Raw genomic sequence first — 21,682 nt, 5'->3', positions numbered from 1 at the left:
CGTTCATTGTTAGTATTAAATTTACCTACAAATTCTGTCCTTTTATATGAACATTAGTTTGTTTTGTAAAATAATAATAATAATATGATAAGGTACTTTTTAAATGTAATAACAACACTACATGAAAATTAAACTTAGTGTAAGTTGTAACAACACATTTTTGACATCTTATTTCTGTTTTCATCCTTTTCTAAATTATTTTAGATATTTTACGCAATGATATTTTTAATGATATTTATTTATTAATTTATTCAATCGTTTTTCTAAAGCTAAAAACACCAATTTAATAATTAAATATTAAGTTAGATGTTTGTATCAGAAGAACATAATAGAACATTTTAAAATTATGGCAGATTCCTAATCTATATTGTGTATAGTACTACAGTTATCGCATTACTTATTCTAGTACCTACCACGTATGAATAAAATTGTTAATTATTAGTATATAACAAGTATAAAAACGTATAATTAAAAAACAAATATTTCCACGTTCATATATAATTAATGATTTTGGAATTTTCACTCGTTACACTTTAAATAAAATATTATTATTCGTCATTCTCACGGCATTATATCAAATCGTTTGTACGACGAATGCCATACAATATAGCCTATATTTTACGAATAAAACACGATTTAATTATAATACGTTACGAGTATAATATTATTTTTAAATTATACAAAAAAAAAAAATAATAATAATAATCACTTCAAATTAAAATTAAAAAAACATCTGTGCATTGTTCAAAGACAATATTATGATAATAACAAGAACCTTTTCATCTCTTGCATATATCAATGGCTATTTCTAAAACACCATTAATTATTATGCGCCAATTCATGTACTTATAATAACGCCAGCACACTATGCGGAACTGCAGCACATGCAATATTTTATAATTTATTTAATATTGGTGTATAGTTTGCGCGGAATTCAATTCAATCCAATCCAGGAAAACGATATAATAATTGTACGAACGCTATTATGTAATTTATTATAATGCGGTGACATTATTACACGAACATCGGACGATTATCGTATGAGGATTCAAAAACGGTACCACAATATTTTAACACTGAGCAGCGGTGGTAGCGACTCTTTCCGCAGACGACACACACACAGTTTGAAATTGAAACACGTAAATAGTTACGCTGTTTATGAATAGTTTATTATTAGATGTATTGTGCACATCGATATGGTATTACATATTGCAATTTATAATTATGTACAGTCTACTGTTTATGATAATAATTTAAGCGTGTCGTATCCACGCGGCAGCGGTAACGAATATAAAGCGTAGACAACGATAATTATTGCGACGAATCGCACGTGTTTTCAGTCAAACGAACTGCAATGGGTAATTAATACCTGATATATGTACCTACCTATACGTGTTATATCATAATTTATTGCGTGTATTGAACAGTTGGCGAATTAACGTTTCCCGGGCGAAACATCGTGGAAACCGAATCAATATAATAGACGGATTTTCGATTTGTTTGAAAGATTCCGTTTTTGCAACTGTCTTATTGTGAATAATTGACGACGTGTTCGTAGATGAACATTAATAAAAATTATTATAAAGAATCGATAAGACTTCAAAACAATTTATAGGTATCAAAATAATATATTGCTCTGAACACGGGTATTTATAAGACATACTATATTATAATATACTACATATGGCGAATGGGGAAGTCTATTGTAATCACTCGCAATAATTAATTATATCTCTTGTTTAAACTTTTTTCTTTTTTATAATATATTTTGCGTTTATCATAAAAAAATAGTTAGTAACAAATACTATCGCTATTTATAAACATATAATATAGTATATATTTTATAATACTAGGCACTAGCTAATTATGCACAGCATAGCCAGTGATATCCAATCATAGGTAACAGCTTATTTTAATATCTGTAACCAACGGCAATAATATTTAAATTTAAAAAATGACAATTTTTTGTGAGTCATTTATATTTGTTTATTATAATATAAAGAGTAAATAATAAAAAATAGTCTGTGACTCTCTGCGAATTTTGCTAAATTTACTGATGAAAATTTTATAAAAATCGATCGAAAACTGTGATTTTTTTATAAAAGCCATTCGTTTTAGGCCTTTGGTTTCGTACAGTAGGTAGATATATTTATAAACTAGCCGATCTTTGATCCTGTACGAATCCCGTGACAAATTAAATAATGCCAGCGGATTTATCCTGTATTAAACTCCGCCACAGTGCACACATGTTTTCAATACATTAATGTGGGGACCTGCTCTGACCAAACATAAAAATACAGATTTCAAATAATATGCAATCGTATTAACTATTTTATTTTTAAAAATATTCGTTTTCGTGAACCAAAAAATCCTCGTGTGAGCTCCTCTTTGTATGCAAAATTTAAAAATTTGATTTTGAGGCACACATTCCCGGGCATAGAATTACCTACATGTAATATGAACCTCCTAATTTCCGCAAAACAGTGACACGTTTGTGAATCTCATCCACAAGCATTGTTTTTTTTTTTTTTAACAAGAGTTTATTTGAAAGATCGATTATATACTGTCGAACGCATCAGGGTTTTTACTTTGTAATCTATAAGTAGTTATGTATATGTATAGTGTACGACGGACTAACGAGTGTTATTCTGCCGGCGCGGAAATATTTATTTTTCAAATACATTATTTATCAAACCCAACATAACAATATCGTAATACAATATAAACGCATAAATAAATAACAACCTGCGTGTACAGACCTATACCTGAAAACACGGATTCTAAAAGCTATATATATAGTGTCTATCGCCTCGCAATATAAATCCAGCCCCGCGTTATTCCTTTAAGGCACTCAACGGGTCGCGCTCAATTACTAAAGTTCCGTTCGATTTTATATACTATACATTATTATTACTGTGTGTGTTTAAGATTCCTCTCTACTGCTGCAGCGGAGTGATTTAACTCGCAGCCTATTCGTCGTTCCTCGGGTCCCACTAAAAATAATGACACACGTTATTCACGGGAGGATGTAAAACGCTATTAAACTTCTCGGCTATAACAATATTATATTATTACAATAATATTCCGCGCGCCGTGTTCGGGACCGAAGACTCGCGTCGATAAATTTCGTTATATTATTATTATTATACAACGCATCACGCTGTTGTTTATCCGCGTTAAACTTACGCCGTTGCCGCTATTGGTTTTCAATTTAATTGCTGTCGTCTCGAGTCTAAATCTCTGCTGCAATGCCGTCCGGAGTGTATATACTTATAATTCGTCTGTCTATACATTATTATGTACCTACACCTGTACGTATTTTAGACGTGCGTACTATACAAAACTCATTATCGTTTTTCAATGTTTTTTAATTGATTATAATACGTGTGTGAATACGACGTGTCGTGTGCGAGTACAATTCGCGGATTTCAACGTTTTCACGACGAAAAAATAAATAGGTACCTAGTTTGAAACCTCGTTACATCGCAATTCACGCTTTAGTAAAACGACCGAGCTGAATGTGATGACAAGTCGTACGGGCGGTGTTGGTCCGACAACGACCGACAGATATTATTTAAACGAATTAATATCGTCAGTCGCATGCGTGCTCGGAGCCAATAAACGTGTAGCGATTTTACACGAAAAAAAAATTCGGTATCGCGAGACCAGACAGCATTATCATTACGTTCGAAAACTGTCCCGACTAATGCAACCCAGTCTTTGTATAATATAATATCATTATGTTCCAAACGTCATTAGAGTAATATAATAATATCATTACAGGTGCGTATTTTCAATACTGCTGTATGGGTTATCTGCCCTTAACTGAACTATGAACCGCATCAAAACTAATATAAGAAAACACTTAAACCTTATTATATTGTATGGACGAAAGACAATTCCTCTCCGATAGATAATTCGTTTCACATTAACCTGCGTTATTTAACTTTGGGGTTCAGCTTTTGAAAATTAAGCCACAGTCCGTCCAATCAATAAGTTTTCGCTTATTTGCGAATAATCAACGGCTAATGATAACAATCGCGCGTACTGACCTCAAAATCCAAAAATTACCTATACTACGTATATTATATTACAGCCCAATTTGTTATGAAACATCCACGAAAATCTCTCACAATCCTCATTAATTCTATACCTTGCTCTTGAATCGTGATATTAAATTCCTAACAATCATCCTCATCGGCTTGGAATAAAATTGGTCACGTGATCTCCTTATAATTTAAAACCCATTAGGTACCAGGCCACGAGTTCGTTATTTTGAAGTAGTGTCAATTGACACGGCATACGGCGTAGCTCTATCATGTCGTCACATTTCGTATGTTTTATTCGTGTCTTCTAATTTTGTTATTACATTTGTCAGTAAACTTACACATCTCATATTTTTTTATAAAATACATTAATATTTATATAATTATGTGGCCTACAGCTATACTCACAACTGCAATGGTCATGAAGAGCAACACATTTTAATATTATATTATTATGTGACAATAGTATTCGCGTTGTCATTTGTTCGCAAATGTGTATTGCACATTAGTAAATGAATAAAATTACAGGAGAAAAACATAACTTTTTAAATGTATATGGTTTGTTTTTATTTTTGTTTTACATCCGAAGGCGTTTTATGTGCATGACAAGTCACGAAGTATTGGCGTGTAAAACTCGTTCAAGTGAATCTAAACGAATTTTCTATAGGAATAAAAGAGTGAATTGCAATTTCCAGTCTGTTTAATCAACGATTGCTATGGTTATCACAAGGATTATGTTACTGTTTTCAAGATTTATTTTTTCTTATTTAATGTGGTGTTAACAAAATAACAAAAAAAAGTTTGATTAGCGTTTGCGAACGTTTTTTGTAGGTAGATATTGTTATTTAATAACTTTTTACACGGCTTAAACGTTTAAATGAAACTACTTTCATTATTATTATGATAGTAGTAATTGTTTTTAATCGCTAATAATTATTACCTAGTTTTATTACTCTTGAGTGTTGATATTTTTTTATAGATCGTCTAGTCTTAATTTAATTAAATCAAGTCGCTTGATTCAAACTCGAATTGTACTCTTAAATTAATTACATTTTATGACTTACAATATTATGTTAATAATATTCCGTTACCTATTTGCTGTACTTCCCTTGAAAATAGATATTTTAAGTTTTTTTTCGACACAATTCTTAATTTATATGATTAAAACTAAACTACATAAATATACAAACTTTTCGCAACTTTTTCATTACTAAAATCTACTCTTCAATTGTCCCGAAAATAAAGGGTAAATCTAATCAAATCATTGGTTTTTATTTTTATTGTATGCGAAAAAAATAAATTTAATCAATACGTATTTTATTATTCAACGCATACGTTCAATATTATAGTTTCATATAGGTATTAAATTTAAATGAAAAATGTTTTCTGTTTAGCTTTGTTTTTTAAGTTAAATAAACAATTCTCATACACAATCATTTGAAAAAAATAGTTTCTCTGTATAAAATCTATAATGTTTCATGAGGTTTTTTTTAAATTTAAATCTATATTGATTTTGAAATGTACTGGATTTGTTTTGTCATTTGTACTGATTATCGTTTTTGTCACGAAATACAATAAAAATAACTAGTCGTACCTATAAATAATTAATTGTTTGAATGTGAAATTTACTCTAATTTTTAAAGTAAATTCAGTACTCACAGGATTTTCACCTAAATTATTACTTATCAGTAAGTTATTAGTATTCTAATATATTTTGTAATACGTTCTAAGGCATAATAAAACGTTGGAAAATTCAAAGAAATATCCTGAATGGCCCTGAATAGTTTTTCTAATATCTTATATTTAAACATAATTATTATGTTAATATGAGATGTGTTTAATATTTTTAAATATTAATTTAACTTTATTTAATGAGGTTAATTTTAATGCAATTTTTCAGTAAGTATGATTTTAATATAGATTTGAGTAATAACAGTCGTTATATCTAACATTTCAGTTTCTTTTAAAACTAAAATATATACAATTCTCCATATTAAAAATATAATGTCAGTCAAATATTCGAAATATAATTTAATAATATATAACTGTTTTTAAATATAATAATACATAAAATAAAAACTTTTAAGAGTATGTTATTACTTATTATTATCTAGTTGTCATTTATTTATAATATTTAAAATTTAATGATTACTAGATTTTATGATTTTAAATCAAAAAAAAAAAATTTCAACTGATTGAAAAGTTTTAAATATTTAAACAAATTATTGTTGTAGTTTTATTTTTATTCAATACAATGTATAATACTTGCAATTTTTATTTTTAAAATGTATAAATTAATATAATATGTTAATTGTATATTATTTAAATTAAATAATTCGTTTTCAAAAGTCTAGACACTCGTCTTCGTTACGCCTGATGTCATGTTTCAGAAATTTAAGGGTCGTTAAAATGAGCGTAGAATTTACTTCCAGGTGTTACACAATTAATATTTTAATAACATATGGTTCTTTTTTCTCGCCATCAGCTGTTTAATGTTTTTTTTTTTGTATATACTTGTTATCGTAGAATAAAGATGTTATTCATAAATTTAAATTTACCATGAATTCCTACTCGCATAATACAGTCTTACATCTATATACATATAAATGTCAAACGATCACTAGAATCACTACAGTCAAATCCTAAAATTCGTCTTTTTTTAATTTATAAAATATACTAACAAACAGTTATTAGTTAAAATTACCTATGTTAAATTTGAAAAATTAAAAAATAAGAATTGAAAAATTATCCTAATATTTTATTGTAAGAATGAAACTTTATAAAACAACAATTATTGCTTTAAATATTCTAAATTCTTCATTGAGTCCAATTATGTCAAGTCATAATCGACTCCAACACTGTTTAAAAAGTATATATAACTATATGAGTGTATAGATACATGATAATATATTATCTACTGTTATTAGCAATATTTCTTTTTTTATTTTCTAAAAGTTTCTACGTTATTATTTACTCAAAAAAAAACGAATTCTTAAACATTATTATAAAAAGCCAAAGTTCTAAAAAGAGTTTAAAAATTTGGGACACACCCAACGATATAATCAACAAATTTTTTGGACTGTTTCCAAAGTTAACTATTTACTTTTGACTCCGACAAACTCAAAGACGACCGAAAACGTGAAACTTAAAAAAAAAATTATATCAGGTACATCAATACTACAATAAATAACAGAAAGTTTTTAAGTTGGATATTATAGCTGATAAATATTATTTTACGTAATAACTGATATTGAAAAACAACGAAAACTATCTTAATCGTGTGGAACGTAAAAGCGTTTTCTATGTATGTTATGCGCGCGTGTATAATATAATGGCATACTCAAGAAGCGCATTCGTGTACGACACATTATTATTATTATTTTATTATACAGGATGATATACCAATCACGCTCAACACTATTTTTAAATGTATTAATACATTTATTCAAATTTTGATTTATAATTACTATTTAAGGAATATCTCATAACGAAACATACGAGTACATTTACTTTTCAAATATATTAACTAACCTTTAAAACTGTAAAATGTAAATTATAAGTAGATTTTAAAAAAGTTCTTTTACCCAAATCAAAATTCTAACGAGTAGTTTAAGTGAGCCTCTATCGTATCATACAAATCCTGCATAATAATTATCATAGACCAGCTATTACATCACAAAGTCAAATCACTCAAAAACCATTCACACGAATTTACACATACCTATTAGGTATAATATAGATATAAGTATAATAAAATATTCAAATATAGTCGATCGACCGGCGCGCAAAACTTAAACGGTTAAAAAAACTACTACAGTGACGTGTGGTCTTTATAAACGTATACTTAAAATAGTTCCGAAAATCAGAATTTGCAAATACAAATCCGCGTGTACCTCAAGGGGAAAAAACGGGTGTAAACGCGCTCGACGAATCACCCTGTATACGTAAAACCGTACGCACTTGGGTTCGTCGACCGTGACCCACTGAAACGACAGACGTACATAATAATAATAATCATATCTGTACCTCACCGGAGGGTCTGGTACGGCCGTGACGTGTGTGCTCGCGTAGGTATACACAAAACGTTATAAATATATATAACGTCGCGTACTGTACCTACATGCGGGAAATCAGTCTCCGGTAGAACGCGGTATACCGTCCACGGCACGCGGCGACCGGGGTAGGGGTCGTGCCGAGCATCTGCCCTTTTTCGGGGACCCCCTCGCCACGCGCACCCGGCCGAGCCCGCAGTTTGCGATTGCGCGCGTAACGGTCTCGTCCGCGATAACGCGTATTATACGACATCGCCGCGTCGTACAGAGTCCGCGTAACGATATAATATAACCGCTTTGAGTAACGCGCGTTCGTAACGCGTCGTCGTCGTGTGGCCGCGCTTCCGTCCGACCGCATGGCGGACATCGAACGTCTCATACCCGCGGCGGACCGTTGCTGCGAAACCGGAGCGGTCCCGCGAGTGTCCAGGGTGTCGTCGTTTTCGCGCGCGTCGCTGGCCCGGTTCAGCCAACGGTTGCGGCGCCGCGGGTGGACGGTGGGCGCGGATGACCAGGACAAGGAGAACGCGGACGCCGTCTACAGGCCGGCGCTGCCGCCCGGGCCGGTGCCGGTCGTCAAGCGCGTAAAGTTCGACGAACGCGTTTACCACGGCCCGGTCGACGGCCACCGGTGCGCCGGCCGCGGCATACTCAAGGACGCGCCCGCCGGCCCGGTGGCCCCGCGTTGCCGGTCGTCGGCCGTCGGTTACTCGAACGTCAGCTACACGGACGACGCGGTGCCAAACCGGATGCGCATGTACGACGTGCCAGTGACCAGCTTCTACATCGCCGCGGACGACGACCGTTTGCCGCAGCCGCAGCCGACGGCGTTCGCGGCGAAACGGTCGTCGTCCGCCATAATCGGCGCGCTGCGCGACGCCAAAAAGACCAGACGGTTCGGCACCGACATAGGTTCGTAAGGACGCTATACGTATATATATATAAATGTGTATATTATGAGTGGCCCGGTGGGGACGATTTGGTCGTGTTTATTTTATCGTTTTTGCGGGAGGACGGGGTTAAGGACGAAGTCGTTGTGTGAACATCTCGCCGACCGCGGTGTCGCGGGGCAGTATAACGATACCGTTGACGCCTATCCTGCAGTGTGTCGGATTTAAGGCGATTGGTGGGTCCTCGAGTATTAGATTTTCCGACTTCATAAAGTCATTGGGTCGAACAACGGTCAAGAATAATTAATGTATTTTAAGGAGTTGTATACCCGAACCCGTTTATTTTAAACCGTTATGGTCTCGGTTTTATCTCTGTTTTTACTCGATTTTTCGAAAAAAAAAAAAAATACCCAGTTGAAATGTTTTATTTTTTAAATCCATCTTCGTTTTCATCAAGTACCAGAAAACAAAACAGTTGACGTATTAAGTGATTTAAATAAATGTTTGTTGGACCAACTTATCCCATTGAGTATGCTTATATATTATAGTTACAGCTCGCGTTTATTATTATAGCGATGTGCGAATAGACGTCTCGCTACAGATTATTTTACTAGCGTTTTGAGATAATATTTGTAAACGATTACGATTCAAACATTTTGAGACAAATATTGTTAATGTTTTTTTTTCGTTTTAGATCAATTAATGTATTTATAAATTTTTTTTAATACGATGCTAATTTACGTAAATATTATTTTAAAATCCAATTTTGAATTTTCATAAAATATTAAAATAAAGTGTAGTTTAGTTCATTATAATTTATAAGCAGTAAGCTCTGTTTAACAATGTGGTTATGAACAACGTGTTATACTTGACAAGATATAAGCTTCAACAAATTCATTTTCAGTAGCATATTGCAGGGAATATATTTGTGGTATACGCAGTGTACAGTATCTGCATTCTGCACTTTATGCAGATACACTATAATAAGTACTTGACAATAATCTGCAATTATAATACAAGCCTATACGTACATTAAATCCGCCGTATGATAATTCAAGTGTCGAGTAATAGTAATTAGTAAATTATATGTAAATGTTAATATTATATAGTATAATGCAGGGGTGGCCATTTATGTACTTTTGATCGACCTCCGAGTTTTTTTTAATAGTTACGGACAATCAAAAAAAAAAAAAAAAAAATCGTTAAAATAATAAAAAATATAGAAATATATTTATATACATTTCTTTTGTTTAGAATAACATAAGGGAGTCATGATCGACTTGTTGGCCACCCCTTGTATGATAAATAGATTATGCACATATGTAAAATTATCGATTGCCTACACCTACTAAGTATTTTCATACCATTTTTCATAGTTTAATGAATAAATAAATAATAAATTTTGAATGGTCACAAACAAATACTATAGGCACCTATTATAGTATAAAATAACACATATTTTGCAGACTTTTTGAACAATTTTTAAAAACTTCTCGTAATAATTTAACAATTGGTGCTTTAGATATACTTTACATAACTTATAAATGTTAGGTATAATAATACAATGTTAATACTCGTGTAATATTGAAGGCTGAAGCTCATAATGATCTTGAATGGTTGATAACAATTACTAGAAAACCACGAATAAATTGTAATTGTGAATAATTTAGAAATGTAACAATTATGTCCTAATCTCCGAGTTTATTTTTTTTATTTTTTTTTTTTTGTTAAACTGTTGTCATTTTTATTCCGGACGATTGCTCTTTCACATAGGATTGTGTATCCGTCGCACTACAATAAATAAAAAAAAAATATTTAAAAAATGTTTTTATTTTTAATATACGTTTAGCATTCATATATTAAACCGTCACCATTGCGTCGAGCAAAATATAATAATAATAATTATTATTATTATTATACTATAATGTAATTTATTATGACAACGTGCTGTCGTTCATAACATAACGATTTGAAATGCACGCGAAACCGAATAAAGTGGTTATTGTTTCGCACGTGCGGATATTTAAACTAAATATTATTATGTATGGATAGGTATATATCATATTGTAACCACCCTGCGTCGTTCACGCCGTTATTAATGAACATGTGTAGGTACACGTGAATCACCCCCACATACCCTCCTACACGTAATCTACATTTCGTGAATAGACCTTTTATACATTGTTTTCCCTCGCGCTCACTGTTTTATTTATTTTTATGAAAAGGCCGCGGAATTTAATTTTTAAAACATTTTACATTAGTGTTTCCAGATCCCTGTTAAATATTTTGTTTTTCGTTCCATTGTCGACAAGACCTGTGTAGTTGATGATTTGTGTTTTATTCTTTCTCGAAAGCAAAACGTTTTACTTTAAGTTCACATTGTATTCAAGCGTTTTAGTATTATTATTGTTGTTACTTTTTTAAGAAAATTGTTAGTTATTTTTTGTTTTATTGTGAATTCAAAATCGTGTCTTACGAAACAGTATACCGCTGCACCGTGTATATTAACTAGTAAATTTTGATAATAAATGCAAACGCAAAAGTTTTTAATCTGACGTTTTAGGACACGTAACCATACCTTTGGAATACTTAAGACAATACTGTTTATAATTTTAAATTAAGACTGTTACCAAATTTCCATGACAACCAAAGTGTAGGTATTATTCGAATAATATTAGTTCAAAATAAATCCATTCTCGATACAATCTAACTTTTTGTCTATGAACTTTCGATAATACTTAAACAACTTTCAATATTTTTTCTTATTATAACGTAAAACTTATACAATATAAAAATAAAATTATCAAGTTTTTAATTTATCTCGAATTTATATATTTTTTTTTTACAATCTTACAGTTGGCTGACTGTACTCTATACTTTTATTGAAGTTATTGTTTTACAGACACACGGAATAATAATGATGCTCTTCTGTTGCCTTCCACATTATAAATATTAAATTAAATTAATTTTAAATACATTTTAAGTGTAAAATGTTTACGTATATACTCGGATACATTTCACAAAAACACGTCATGAAGTACATAGTACCATTAATATGTATTTTTATTTTAAATACATTTAAAATATATATATATAATTCTCTAATAAGTATAATTTTATGTTAGTAAGATTTACCTACTACTGAGTATTGTTGATAAATTTATGTATAAATATTTACTATTTAAGTCAAATTATCTCATTGTTGTTCAGATTAATTAAAAAATACAACAAAACGTTTACATAAACAGCTCTAAAAAGAAATTAAACTTTAACTCGAACAACAAAACTTTCAAAGTTTTTAACTTTCTATGGTTTTAGTGATGGATGCATCTATACATTATTAAATGTATAAATATAAAAAAAGGTATACTGAATTAACGTGTACCATATTATATACAAATATTTATTATCTACTGGTAGTTGTTAATATTTTAAAATTTTACTTCAAAGTATCAAATGTATCTCTAAAATACTCATAAATCGTTAATATAGGTACATAAAAAATAATATTATAATTTATTAAGATAAATTACAATTGATAGATTATCACTACTCTCAATATAAATTTATTAATTCAATTTAATAATTTGATGTATATAGGAATACCTAGGTTAGGTAACCTAGCCTGTTTTAAATATACCTTTTATGCAGCATAGAAATTGATGTAAATAGTTAAGTTGAAACACATCATTTTATGAATAACATTATCGTAATTAATGTATTGATATTACTATGATTATTGTGATCAAAGTATTCATAACCATAATCATAAATTCGATAATTATTATTTATTAATATGAATCGATATTGTAATGACAATGTATCGATAGAACCATTTTAACAGTCTTTATTATATTAATGTTTATAGGAACGTCAATATCATCGCTGAGAAACAATGGCTCCAGTTCGGAGACACAAACAAAACAACGTCAACATCACCACCCAAAGGCACGAGAGTCTCAAGTACCCAACATCAACATTCATTTGCACGGTAACCTAAACATTTATATTTACACTAATCTCATTGCACATAAATTATGTGGTAAACCTTGTGTGCCAGATGTCCCTAGACATTAAGTTTATCTGACAACTGTAAGGCGTTTTGTCAAATTCCGGACTTTATATAATTGCAGTGCAGTGCTATTTTCGCGAAATTCCGAGAAAATTAAATTGTATGCACTCCCCGTTAGGTGACCGAAATATATTTGCATTTCTAGACATCTCGAGTTCATTAGGACGTCTCACGAACAATTTATATGTATATTATTTTGAAGACACGTTAAGGACATACTACCAAACAATATAACTTCAAAGACGGTTCGTTAAAGCTGACGGGAAATTGCACATAGACATAGTACATAATTGTATTTAACACAATATTATGCATTTATGTGTATGCATATTAAACATTATTACGGTCTGCAGTTGGTTAATCGTTTGTTATGCAATCGTTTTAGGTCTGTTTGCCGCCGTGGAACACGGCCAACTGGAAAAAGCGAGGAATATATTGACAACATGCGAGGTTCAAGTGAACAGGTAAAGTCTTATAAAAATTAATTTATATCATAATATAACTCATTAATAATGTTTCGATGTTTTTCTCTGCTCAGTGTAAACAGTGATGGGTTGACTCCTCTCGACGTTGCTTTTCTGAGCAACAACCGAGATCTGGTTCGACTTCTATTGACTCACGGAGCTACAGAAGGTAAATAAAAAAACATTTAAAAAATTAAAAATCAAAAATACTTATCAAAGAAAATAAATTACATAAAGTCTATTTTGTTTTCATTTCAATTATTTAGAAACCAGTATGAAAAACTTAGAAACGCACCTGTCAAATTTACTCGAAGAAGCCGAAGACCGAGTCATAGGACTCAGGCGTCGCGGTAACCAAGATGATTCACAAACCAAATCGCTGGCTCTATGGGAGAGACGAAAAAGAGGCTTGAAAAAAATGCGTATTGGTTTCGAACACGCCAGTAAGTGAAACACTGTTTTAAACGAAATCTGACTTAAAATGGTTTGAGAGAGAATGAAAGATCGATTTAGCACGTACAGTACACAGATGATGTTTGTTTTGAATGAAAAACTATGTCGATGAGAATATACTTGTGAAATGACTTTTAGATCTTCGTAGAAAAAACAGTAAGATGTAAACAATTGTGTACACTATATGAACAAGAAAAACAAATGTGTGCGCGTGAGGTTTTGTGGGTTCAAAGAATTAGATACTCAAGTTCTAAAGTCTTAAAGAAATAAAAATTAACGATAGGAGGATAACAGTGTTGTGTATTATACGTAAAATATACATACATAATATTATATACCCACATATTTATGGCTTTGATATTGTCTGACTACTGAGAAATAAGAATAAGTATGAAGTTTTTTTTTAATTTAGTGAATAAAAAAAATTAAATTTCAATACAAAATAATTATTTGTATTCTTGATTTAATATTAATTTTTTTAATTTTTTGTTTTGTTTCAATAATTGAATAATATCTACTTAATAAATCAAAATGGTCATAATACTTATTATTATATTTTTTTTTCTATTATATTGTATATCAAAATATAGCCTTACGAAAAATGTAGGTATCTATAAAATCAAATTAAATTTGTTTTATGAGAGAGATATTAATATTATCATTATTATGAACAATATTATTACGTTATTATAGCACATAAATAATGTTTACCGTGATCGACTATTGTTCGCGAAACCGTTATACTTGTTTTGTATATAAATATTCCGGTGATAGCGCCGAGAAAACTCTATAAATGTATATAATATTAATAGCACACGTCATGTTACATACGACAATATTGTATTAAATTAATTAAACTTTATTTTTTACAGAGCCGCCAGATAAACCAGAGAAAATTATCCTTGAGGTAACAGGAAACGACAACGTCAGGGTATCTTGTATAGAAGCTGAATACCCAGAAAGCGCTATATGTACTAAATTTAATGGTAAGCATAATATTATATTTATTAAAGACATAAAAACTTTATCTTTTGGTAAAATTCTCATTAAAAATGATAGTTATAATAAAGATTTAAATTATGAAAGAATAAAGTCTGATCATATTGATATATAAATCATATATTTATGTATATATTATACAGCACATTCAAATAATACGCATAATAGTTTATAAAATTGATTGTGTATTTTCAATATTAAGAATATATTCTGAAATATATAGGTAGATTTTATCTTAAATGGGTGGATTGAAAAATGAGTGAACATGACAAATGACAAATATTGGCAATAGTAAAAATTCAACTCCAACTATTTAATTACACTTAATCGATTATTTTACATTAGACATAAAATAATTGATTTAACAATTGAATATTGAATAAATGAAATTCTAAAATTAATATTTTCCATTTATTTAATATAATTTATGTATATGATATATCGACTTGATATTCTAAGTATTAATAGATAATAACAATATCATTAACAATAATATTGTATTTGTCCACAGTTGAATGGAGTACATCAGAATCCTTTAAAAACTTAACAGGGTCTAAATGTTTACCTGCAACCAACGGGGAAATTACCATTAATAATTTGGAACATGGAAAGACCTACTACTTCCGATGCAGAGCCGGAAATCTGAAAGATTTCAGTGACTATCAATACCCAACTCCATTTTCTGTCACTATTTCAAGTGAGTTTAACATTTTCAATTACTATTATTATATCAATTAATTATTCAACCTTGTGATCTAATTGCTATTTTTAATTGATTTTAGGTTGGTGGGACGTCTGTCAAGAACCGCGTCGATGCTCTGCAGCGATGAAAGTTAAGATGGACGACATACTTGATAAAATGATCTCCATTCGTCCAGACCTACACAGGTCTTTGTTCGAAGTCAGTGGAAATGACTGTACATCGAATACGAAAAGAAGAAAGCCGCCGACATTTAAACAGTTATTTAGCGGAAATACTAAACTTCATAAGAATCTCCGGAGGTATCATATCTATTTATACATATTTCTTTAATAATTAATTTAATAAAATACGTTTATACATATGACATTCATTATTATTTTTATTAATCTCAGAGGTGTATACCTTTCTTGTCTACTGTACCACGAAGACAAAGTTCTGGTGACCAACGAGGACTACCTACCCGTGGTAGAGATTGACGATACGTACCCAAAAGAAATGCTCAACGATTTCCATTGGTTCTACAAAATAGCTTTCGCGTGGAAGGATCTCAAATGGTTTAAGGACGACTTGGAGAAATCGACTAATAGTTCGATTAGCTTCAGGACGAAACTCATCCAAGCTGTCACCCAGATGCAAGTAAGTCACCGGTCTTGTATACGAATCAAAAACAACCTAGAATAAACTTCATAATATTTTTAAAATATTTTAGGACATTTTCAATACGCAAGACCTAGGTAAAGTTTACTATAAACCGATCCGTGACTCGGACGGCACAACTGTGATATGTACGGTCAATAACGTATGCCAGCCAAAAAACGTTGTCAACCTAAAATGGACGCCGATGGCTAAGATTTTGAAAAAGTCGTCTCGTTCTGACAATCTTACCGATCTGCTGATATCATCTATCCAAGTAAATTTTTAATCTAAGCTCACTTGACTTAATTGAATCGTATTAAAAATATATGTACAATTATTGTCACATTAGGACCAAATCATGTTTTACCAAACAAGCAATTGTAAGCTTCAAAAAGGCTTATATGTTGGATACTTACTAATGAGAAGCTCGGTAGACATGTTGCATGTCATGGTGCCTTTACAAAATCCTAACATGCCCGTTTGTTGCAAGATACGTGATAACCCACACGTCACCGCGTAAGTACAAATTAATGTTCACAGTATTCATCTCACATGCCTAGGTGACTGTCAGAAGTTTGAACATAAATACTAAAAAAAAAAATCAACAGCTTTTGTGACATTTTCATAAATTATGAAAACAGTAATAATTTCAAAACCATTGAACTATTCATGTATCTATACAACACATAACGCAAAAAAATATATAAAAAAAAAAAATCTAGCTATAGGTAGATTATATACTTTGTACTAATGATATAATAAAAAAATTTAATTTAAAAAAATGACTTGCAGAGATAAACATAGTGTAAGTGAAATTTTACGGTATAAAGGTATTTGAAAACTGAATTCGTTTTTAACTACAACCATAATTTCTTTCTTTTTTAACTTATATAATAATATAATATACTTGGATTAACTTTATACCTACCTAATTCTAGACTTTTGTTAATTTTTTAACGAAATTAAGTTCACAAGTTTAATTAAAATCAAAAATCATTTTTTACCCAAACATATTTTCAAGTGTTTAGTGTAGTTTGTTCAAACCATTAGTAAACTAAATCAGCTAGTGATTTTATTTTTTATAATGAATTAATAGATATTAGTATTTTCTCCGAACAAGCGAACACAAGAAGATTTTTTTTTGTTTTTAATCTTATACCTAGCTACGTTTTTGTGTGAAAATTAGGGTTAATATAGGCAGTAGGCACGAGTATAATATTATATACGTAGGCCTACTAGGCCTATATACACAGACTACACGGATTACAACGCGTCATTATTGCGCATCGTAAATTTCGGTTTTAACCCACTTCCACCACTCGGTCGTGCGCGAGCATATTAATATTTTGTCCGTAAACGATTTTTCTCGCTTATAGTACCTATCTCGTAGTAATATTTTCAACGGGTCTGAAAATCGTAAACAAAACGTTTTTTTATTGCAGGGAAGAATGGCTGTGGCTCCAACAGGGTGCCGGAGCGCCGTGCGATTACACGTGCCTCGGGTTCGCTTCGCAATTCAAGATGGCCACCAACCGGCTGTTCTCGCTGGTCCAAATACCGAAAGACAAACGGACGGTGCAACGGGTGTACACCAGTGAGGTGATCGAAGTCGACCCAGACGTGAGCCTGATAATGATAGTGCCGCCGGCCGAGGTGGCGTGCGCGGTCGGCGAGGGCAACCAGTCGGCTGTCCACCTGCACCGGATCGAGTTGGTGCCGCTCAGCGTGCAGGTGTTCGAGATGATACACTTCGGCACGTATCGGGCGGACACGCTGCTCCTGTACGCCCGACTTTCCAGTGTCGTGCAACTGGACTCGGACGACGCCAGGTACTCGATCAGACAGGCGTGGAGTTCGTCCGACCTGGAAACGGCCAAGCAGCGGTTGGACACCGTTGAGTCGCTGGAAACGGGCTTGAACGCCGCGTGGAAACATTTGCGGTGGCTGTTGGACGTGATGAACTTTGCGCGCGAACGGTTGTTCCAGGCGCAAGTGTCCAACTCCAACTGTTCGAAGAGCGCTAGCAACAGTCAGTTGGAAATGAAGTCCGCCAAAAGCAACTCGGTAAACCCTTCACCGCGACCAAATATAATTATACTCATAGGCATTAGGCAGGGTCAGGATTATTAATGAAATTAGTGGCCCTGGGTTAATTTATTTTTGGGGACCCTAATTTTACAAATCTTAATAAAATACAATTTAATTAAGAGTTAAAATATTTTTTCTAGATTTACTTAATGCAAAAGTATCTAAAACGTAGTCAAATGAGAGTTTTTTTTTGTATAATATGTCAATTCAATTGACATAATTGTTAATGCATTAAACCTATGTTGAACCTACAGTTCAATCTGTGTGGATCAGGGGTGGCAAGTCTTTTGAACACTACGTGCCAAAAATTATTTTTTTTTTAGATCGTGCCATGAAAAATATTATATTATTATAGTATTGAATGTTTTATTTAATATTGTAAAAAAAAATTTTGAATATATTTACCTATTATATTATAATTATACTATATTACCTATAATATTATATAATATATTATAGTAAAAAATCATAGCGTGCCCTCAAAATGTTGGATTGACGATCCCTGGTGTAGATCTTAGCCGATTTTGAATAAGAGCTGACTTTAAAAATTATTTCAAATGATTAATATGAATGTATTTTAAATAAATATTGTTAAAAACATTTTTTTTAATTGTATATCTGTAATTGTAGAAAAGCTGCAAGCCCATAATATTTTGGGGGAGCCTTTCGTGGGCTATAGCCCGCTTAGCCACCCCTTAATCCAGCTATGCTCTTAGGGATCTTTCGGTATACGTTGATTATCGTTATAACCTGGGCATACGTTTTACAGTTGTTGCAATTGCCCGACTCGAAATTGGTCAAGTCCCGTGGAAGTTGGCCGGGTCCGGGATTGAACTCGATGCGAACGCTCGAATCCGTGTGTCCGGAAATAAGTCGCAGCGAACAATACCTATCGCCGCCCGTCCACGATCGCGAGTATGGATTGGCTAAAAAACAGAGTTGTTCCTCGGAAACTAGCAATGGTATATGCGGATATAGTATTACAAACGATTTATTTTCATATAATTATTTACCTCTGATTTGGTTACAGACAGCAAAGACGAACCGGAGTTCAATGACGGACAGTCATCTGCAGATCTAGCCGATCTGTCGTCGAAGACCAATCACTTAACGTAAGTGTATGGTATTACGCAGTACAGTAATCACTACTGCGCGTGTATTACAGCTATGATGGAATCTATATTGCGTTGTCGCTTTGATACGGAAATTATTATTAAAATTTGTTTTTGCGTCTAGGGCTAAGGACGTGAATAAAGTAGACGACGAAGGGTTTTCGGACGCGACGATGAAGAGCGAATCGCTGGTTCCCGTTCCCGCTCCTGGGATCATCGAGGTAAGTGACTTTCTCAATCGAAAACTGCCACGATACCGTGGTACCGATATGCGTGTAATATTGCCGGCTATTATAAACACGGTTGTTGGTCACACAGGTGTGCGCCGCGTACGACACGGGTCTGCCGCATCCCACCAGCCTAAAGTTGCACATCAGCCCCACGACGTCGGCCCGCGAAGTAGTCCAGCTGTTCCTGCAGCAGCTTAACATGTCCGTGGTAGTCAAAGGCAAAACCGGGCCCATATACCCAAGTACCGAGTTCGGTAACTTTTGTCTAGTGTCAGTGACCGGAGCCAGGGAACGGTGTCTGCGAGACGATTTCAAACCGCTTCAGTTGACTCACCCGTGGCGAGACGGCCGTATGTACATCCGTCACAAACAGGACGTGCTTGCAGCACTTGAGCTCCACTCGTCTATATTGACGGTAACCGCCACCAAACACCGCACTGATGACCACCGCCGTTAAATATTATTATTATTATTATTATTATTATTATTGTATATTATAATTATTATTATATAATGATTTCTAAAATATTATGTGCCGTGCATCTCGAGCGAAATTTTAAGTGTTCTGAAAACAGACGAGCAGTGTTTTTTTTTTAAATTATTTAATTTCAAATATATAAATATATATGTATAAAATTATATTATGTCATCAAGTGTTGATTTATTTAATTATTATAGGTACATGCATATTGCATAATGAAAACAAAACCTTCAGAAAAATCTACGTATTTTACCTATACATAGTAAAAAATAGAGCTATACAAAACAGCGACAATAATTTAGATTATAGTATATTAATTATGTAAAATTGTGAAAAGAAAAAATATTGATTAAAAAATGAAAAAATATATTTTTATTAGGTACATAAGATAGAAAAATCGAACTTTACCGTATTTTAATTCAAACAATTAATTTTAATATAAAAACTCTATACACTATTCAAATACAACATGCGAGGTCTTAAGAGATTATATTTATGAAAAAGTCAAAATTTACCAAAAAATAAAAAAATATATTGACACGAAGAAAGATTGAAAAATTTTAATAATAGGTACTGGAAAAAAACTAGATTATAGTAAAAAACGAAATTACTTGTTAAGTTGCAAGGAACTAAGGAAGTTATATTACCAAAAAGATCTTATGTAAATAAATGATAATAATTGCAGATACTTGAATTATATAAGTATTTTATGTCTATGAACAACATAAATAGAAAACCGTTTGCAGAACATTTCTGTTCAATACTACTTTAGGTATATCTGAAAAAATTCTTAGTTTTACTCATGATAATAAAGTTGATTTATATACCTCTAAACCTAATAACAAAGGTAATATAGTTAATAAAACACCATATATGATAAAATGATGTATCTTGAATAGTTAATTTATATTTTACTAGCTGTTCCGTCACACTATTGTAGAAATTCTAGTAGAAAAAAATAAATCAGCAGTGATTTTAATAGCATAAATCATATCCATAAGTTTTATATTGATTAATATGTGCACTCGTTAAGCCTATTGTTGAATGTGGCTCTGTAGTTTGGTATCCTCAGACTGCTGCAGCTTGAACGTGTCCAGCGAAAGTTCCTTAGTTTCGTTAAATTTAATTTTAAAATTAGATAATTGCAAGTATTATAGCGAACCTCGTGACTTCACTCCCGTTCTCCGTTTTCTACATCTCTCCACCCTATCCGATCGTCGTTACCAATACAATTTAACTTTACTTCGCAAACCTCTGTGGCTCTATTGATTCCACTTCCCTCCTTGCACTTATTAATATAAAGGTACCTATTAGAAACACCCGCAATAATGTTTTTTTCTTTATACCACTGATTTAAAAATGAACCTCTCTTCAGGATAATGAAAATTGCCAATGAGGATCCGACATTCTTCTTCTAATTCTTTTTTATTTTTTATTTTTATTATTTTTTTTTCTC

The 21,682-nt window shown here is 32.1% G+C and overlaps 1 protein-coding gene and 1 long non-coding RNA gene across 7 annotated transcripts in view; one reads left to right on the top strand and one right to left on the bottom strand.

The window, feature by feature from the left end:
* LOC114121609 (ankyrin repeat and fibronectin type-III domain-containing protein 1) overlaps positions 1 to 20,384 on the top strand; it is a 145,986-nt gene extending 125,602 nt beyond the window's left edge. For 5 of the 6 annotated variants that reach the window (XM_050210639.1, XM_050210648.1, XM_050210636.1 and 2 more), the window contains 15 exons: positions 12,857 to 12,979; positions 13,446 to 13,524; positions 13,599 to 13,693; positions 13,791 to 13,967; positions 14,850 to 14,963; positions 15,488 to 15,673; positions 15,759 to 15,978; positions 16,072 to 16,315; positions 16,389 to 16,589; positions 16,665 to 16,831; positions 17,758 to 18,379; positions 19,173 to 19,365; positions 19,434 to 19,515; positions 19,640 to 19,736; positions 19,834 to 20,384. In XM_050210639.1, the coding sequence (XP_050066596.1) occupies positions 12,857 to 12,979; positions 13,446 to 13,524; positions 13,599 to 13,693; positions 13,791 to 13,967; positions 14,850 to 14,963; positions 15,488 to 15,673; positions 15,759 to 15,978; positions 16,072 to 16,315; positions 16,389 to 16,589; positions 16,665 to 16,831; positions 17,758 to 18,379; positions 19,173 to 19,365; positions 19,434 to 19,515; positions 19,640 to 19,736; positions 19,834 to 20,202 (2,969 nt within the window). In that variant the 3' untranslated portion in view covers positions 20,203 to 20,384. Of the gene's footprint in view, positions 1 to 8,297; positions 9,011 to 12,856; positions 12,980 to 13,445; positions 13,525 to 13,598; positions 13,694 to 13,790; positions 13,968 to 14,849; positions 14,964 to 15,487; positions 15,674 to 15,758; positions 15,979 to 16,071; positions 16,316 to 16,388; positions 16,590 to 16,664; positions 16,832 to 17,757; positions 18,380 to 19,172; positions 19,366 to 19,433; positions 19,516 to 19,639; positions 19,737 to 19,833 lie in introns of those variants that run through there. The other variant, XM_027984017.2, reaches the window with a different exon arrangement.
* On the bottom strand, positions 10,675 to 11,342 carry LOC126555827 (uncharacterized). Its single transcript, XR_007606956.1, has 2 exons — positions 11,245 to 11,342; positions 10,675 to 10,779 (listed from the first exon to the last, which is right to left on the bottom strand). It is a non-coding gene; the product is annotated as an uncharacterized LOC126555827 (long non-coding RNA).
* Positions 20,385 to 21,682: the final 1,298 nt, after the last annotated feature.

Source organism: Aphis gossypii, chromosome 1 (assembly GCF_020184175.1).
Source record: "Aphis gossypii isolate Hap1 chromosome 1, ASM2018417v2, whole genome shotgun sequence".
Taxonomy (NCBI): Eukaryota; Metazoa; Arthropoda; class Insecta; order Hemiptera; family Aphididae; genus Aphis; species Aphis gossypii.
The sequence above is the reverse complement of the archived record's forward strand: the minus strand, read 5'-3'. Positions and strand labels throughout refer to the sequence as shown.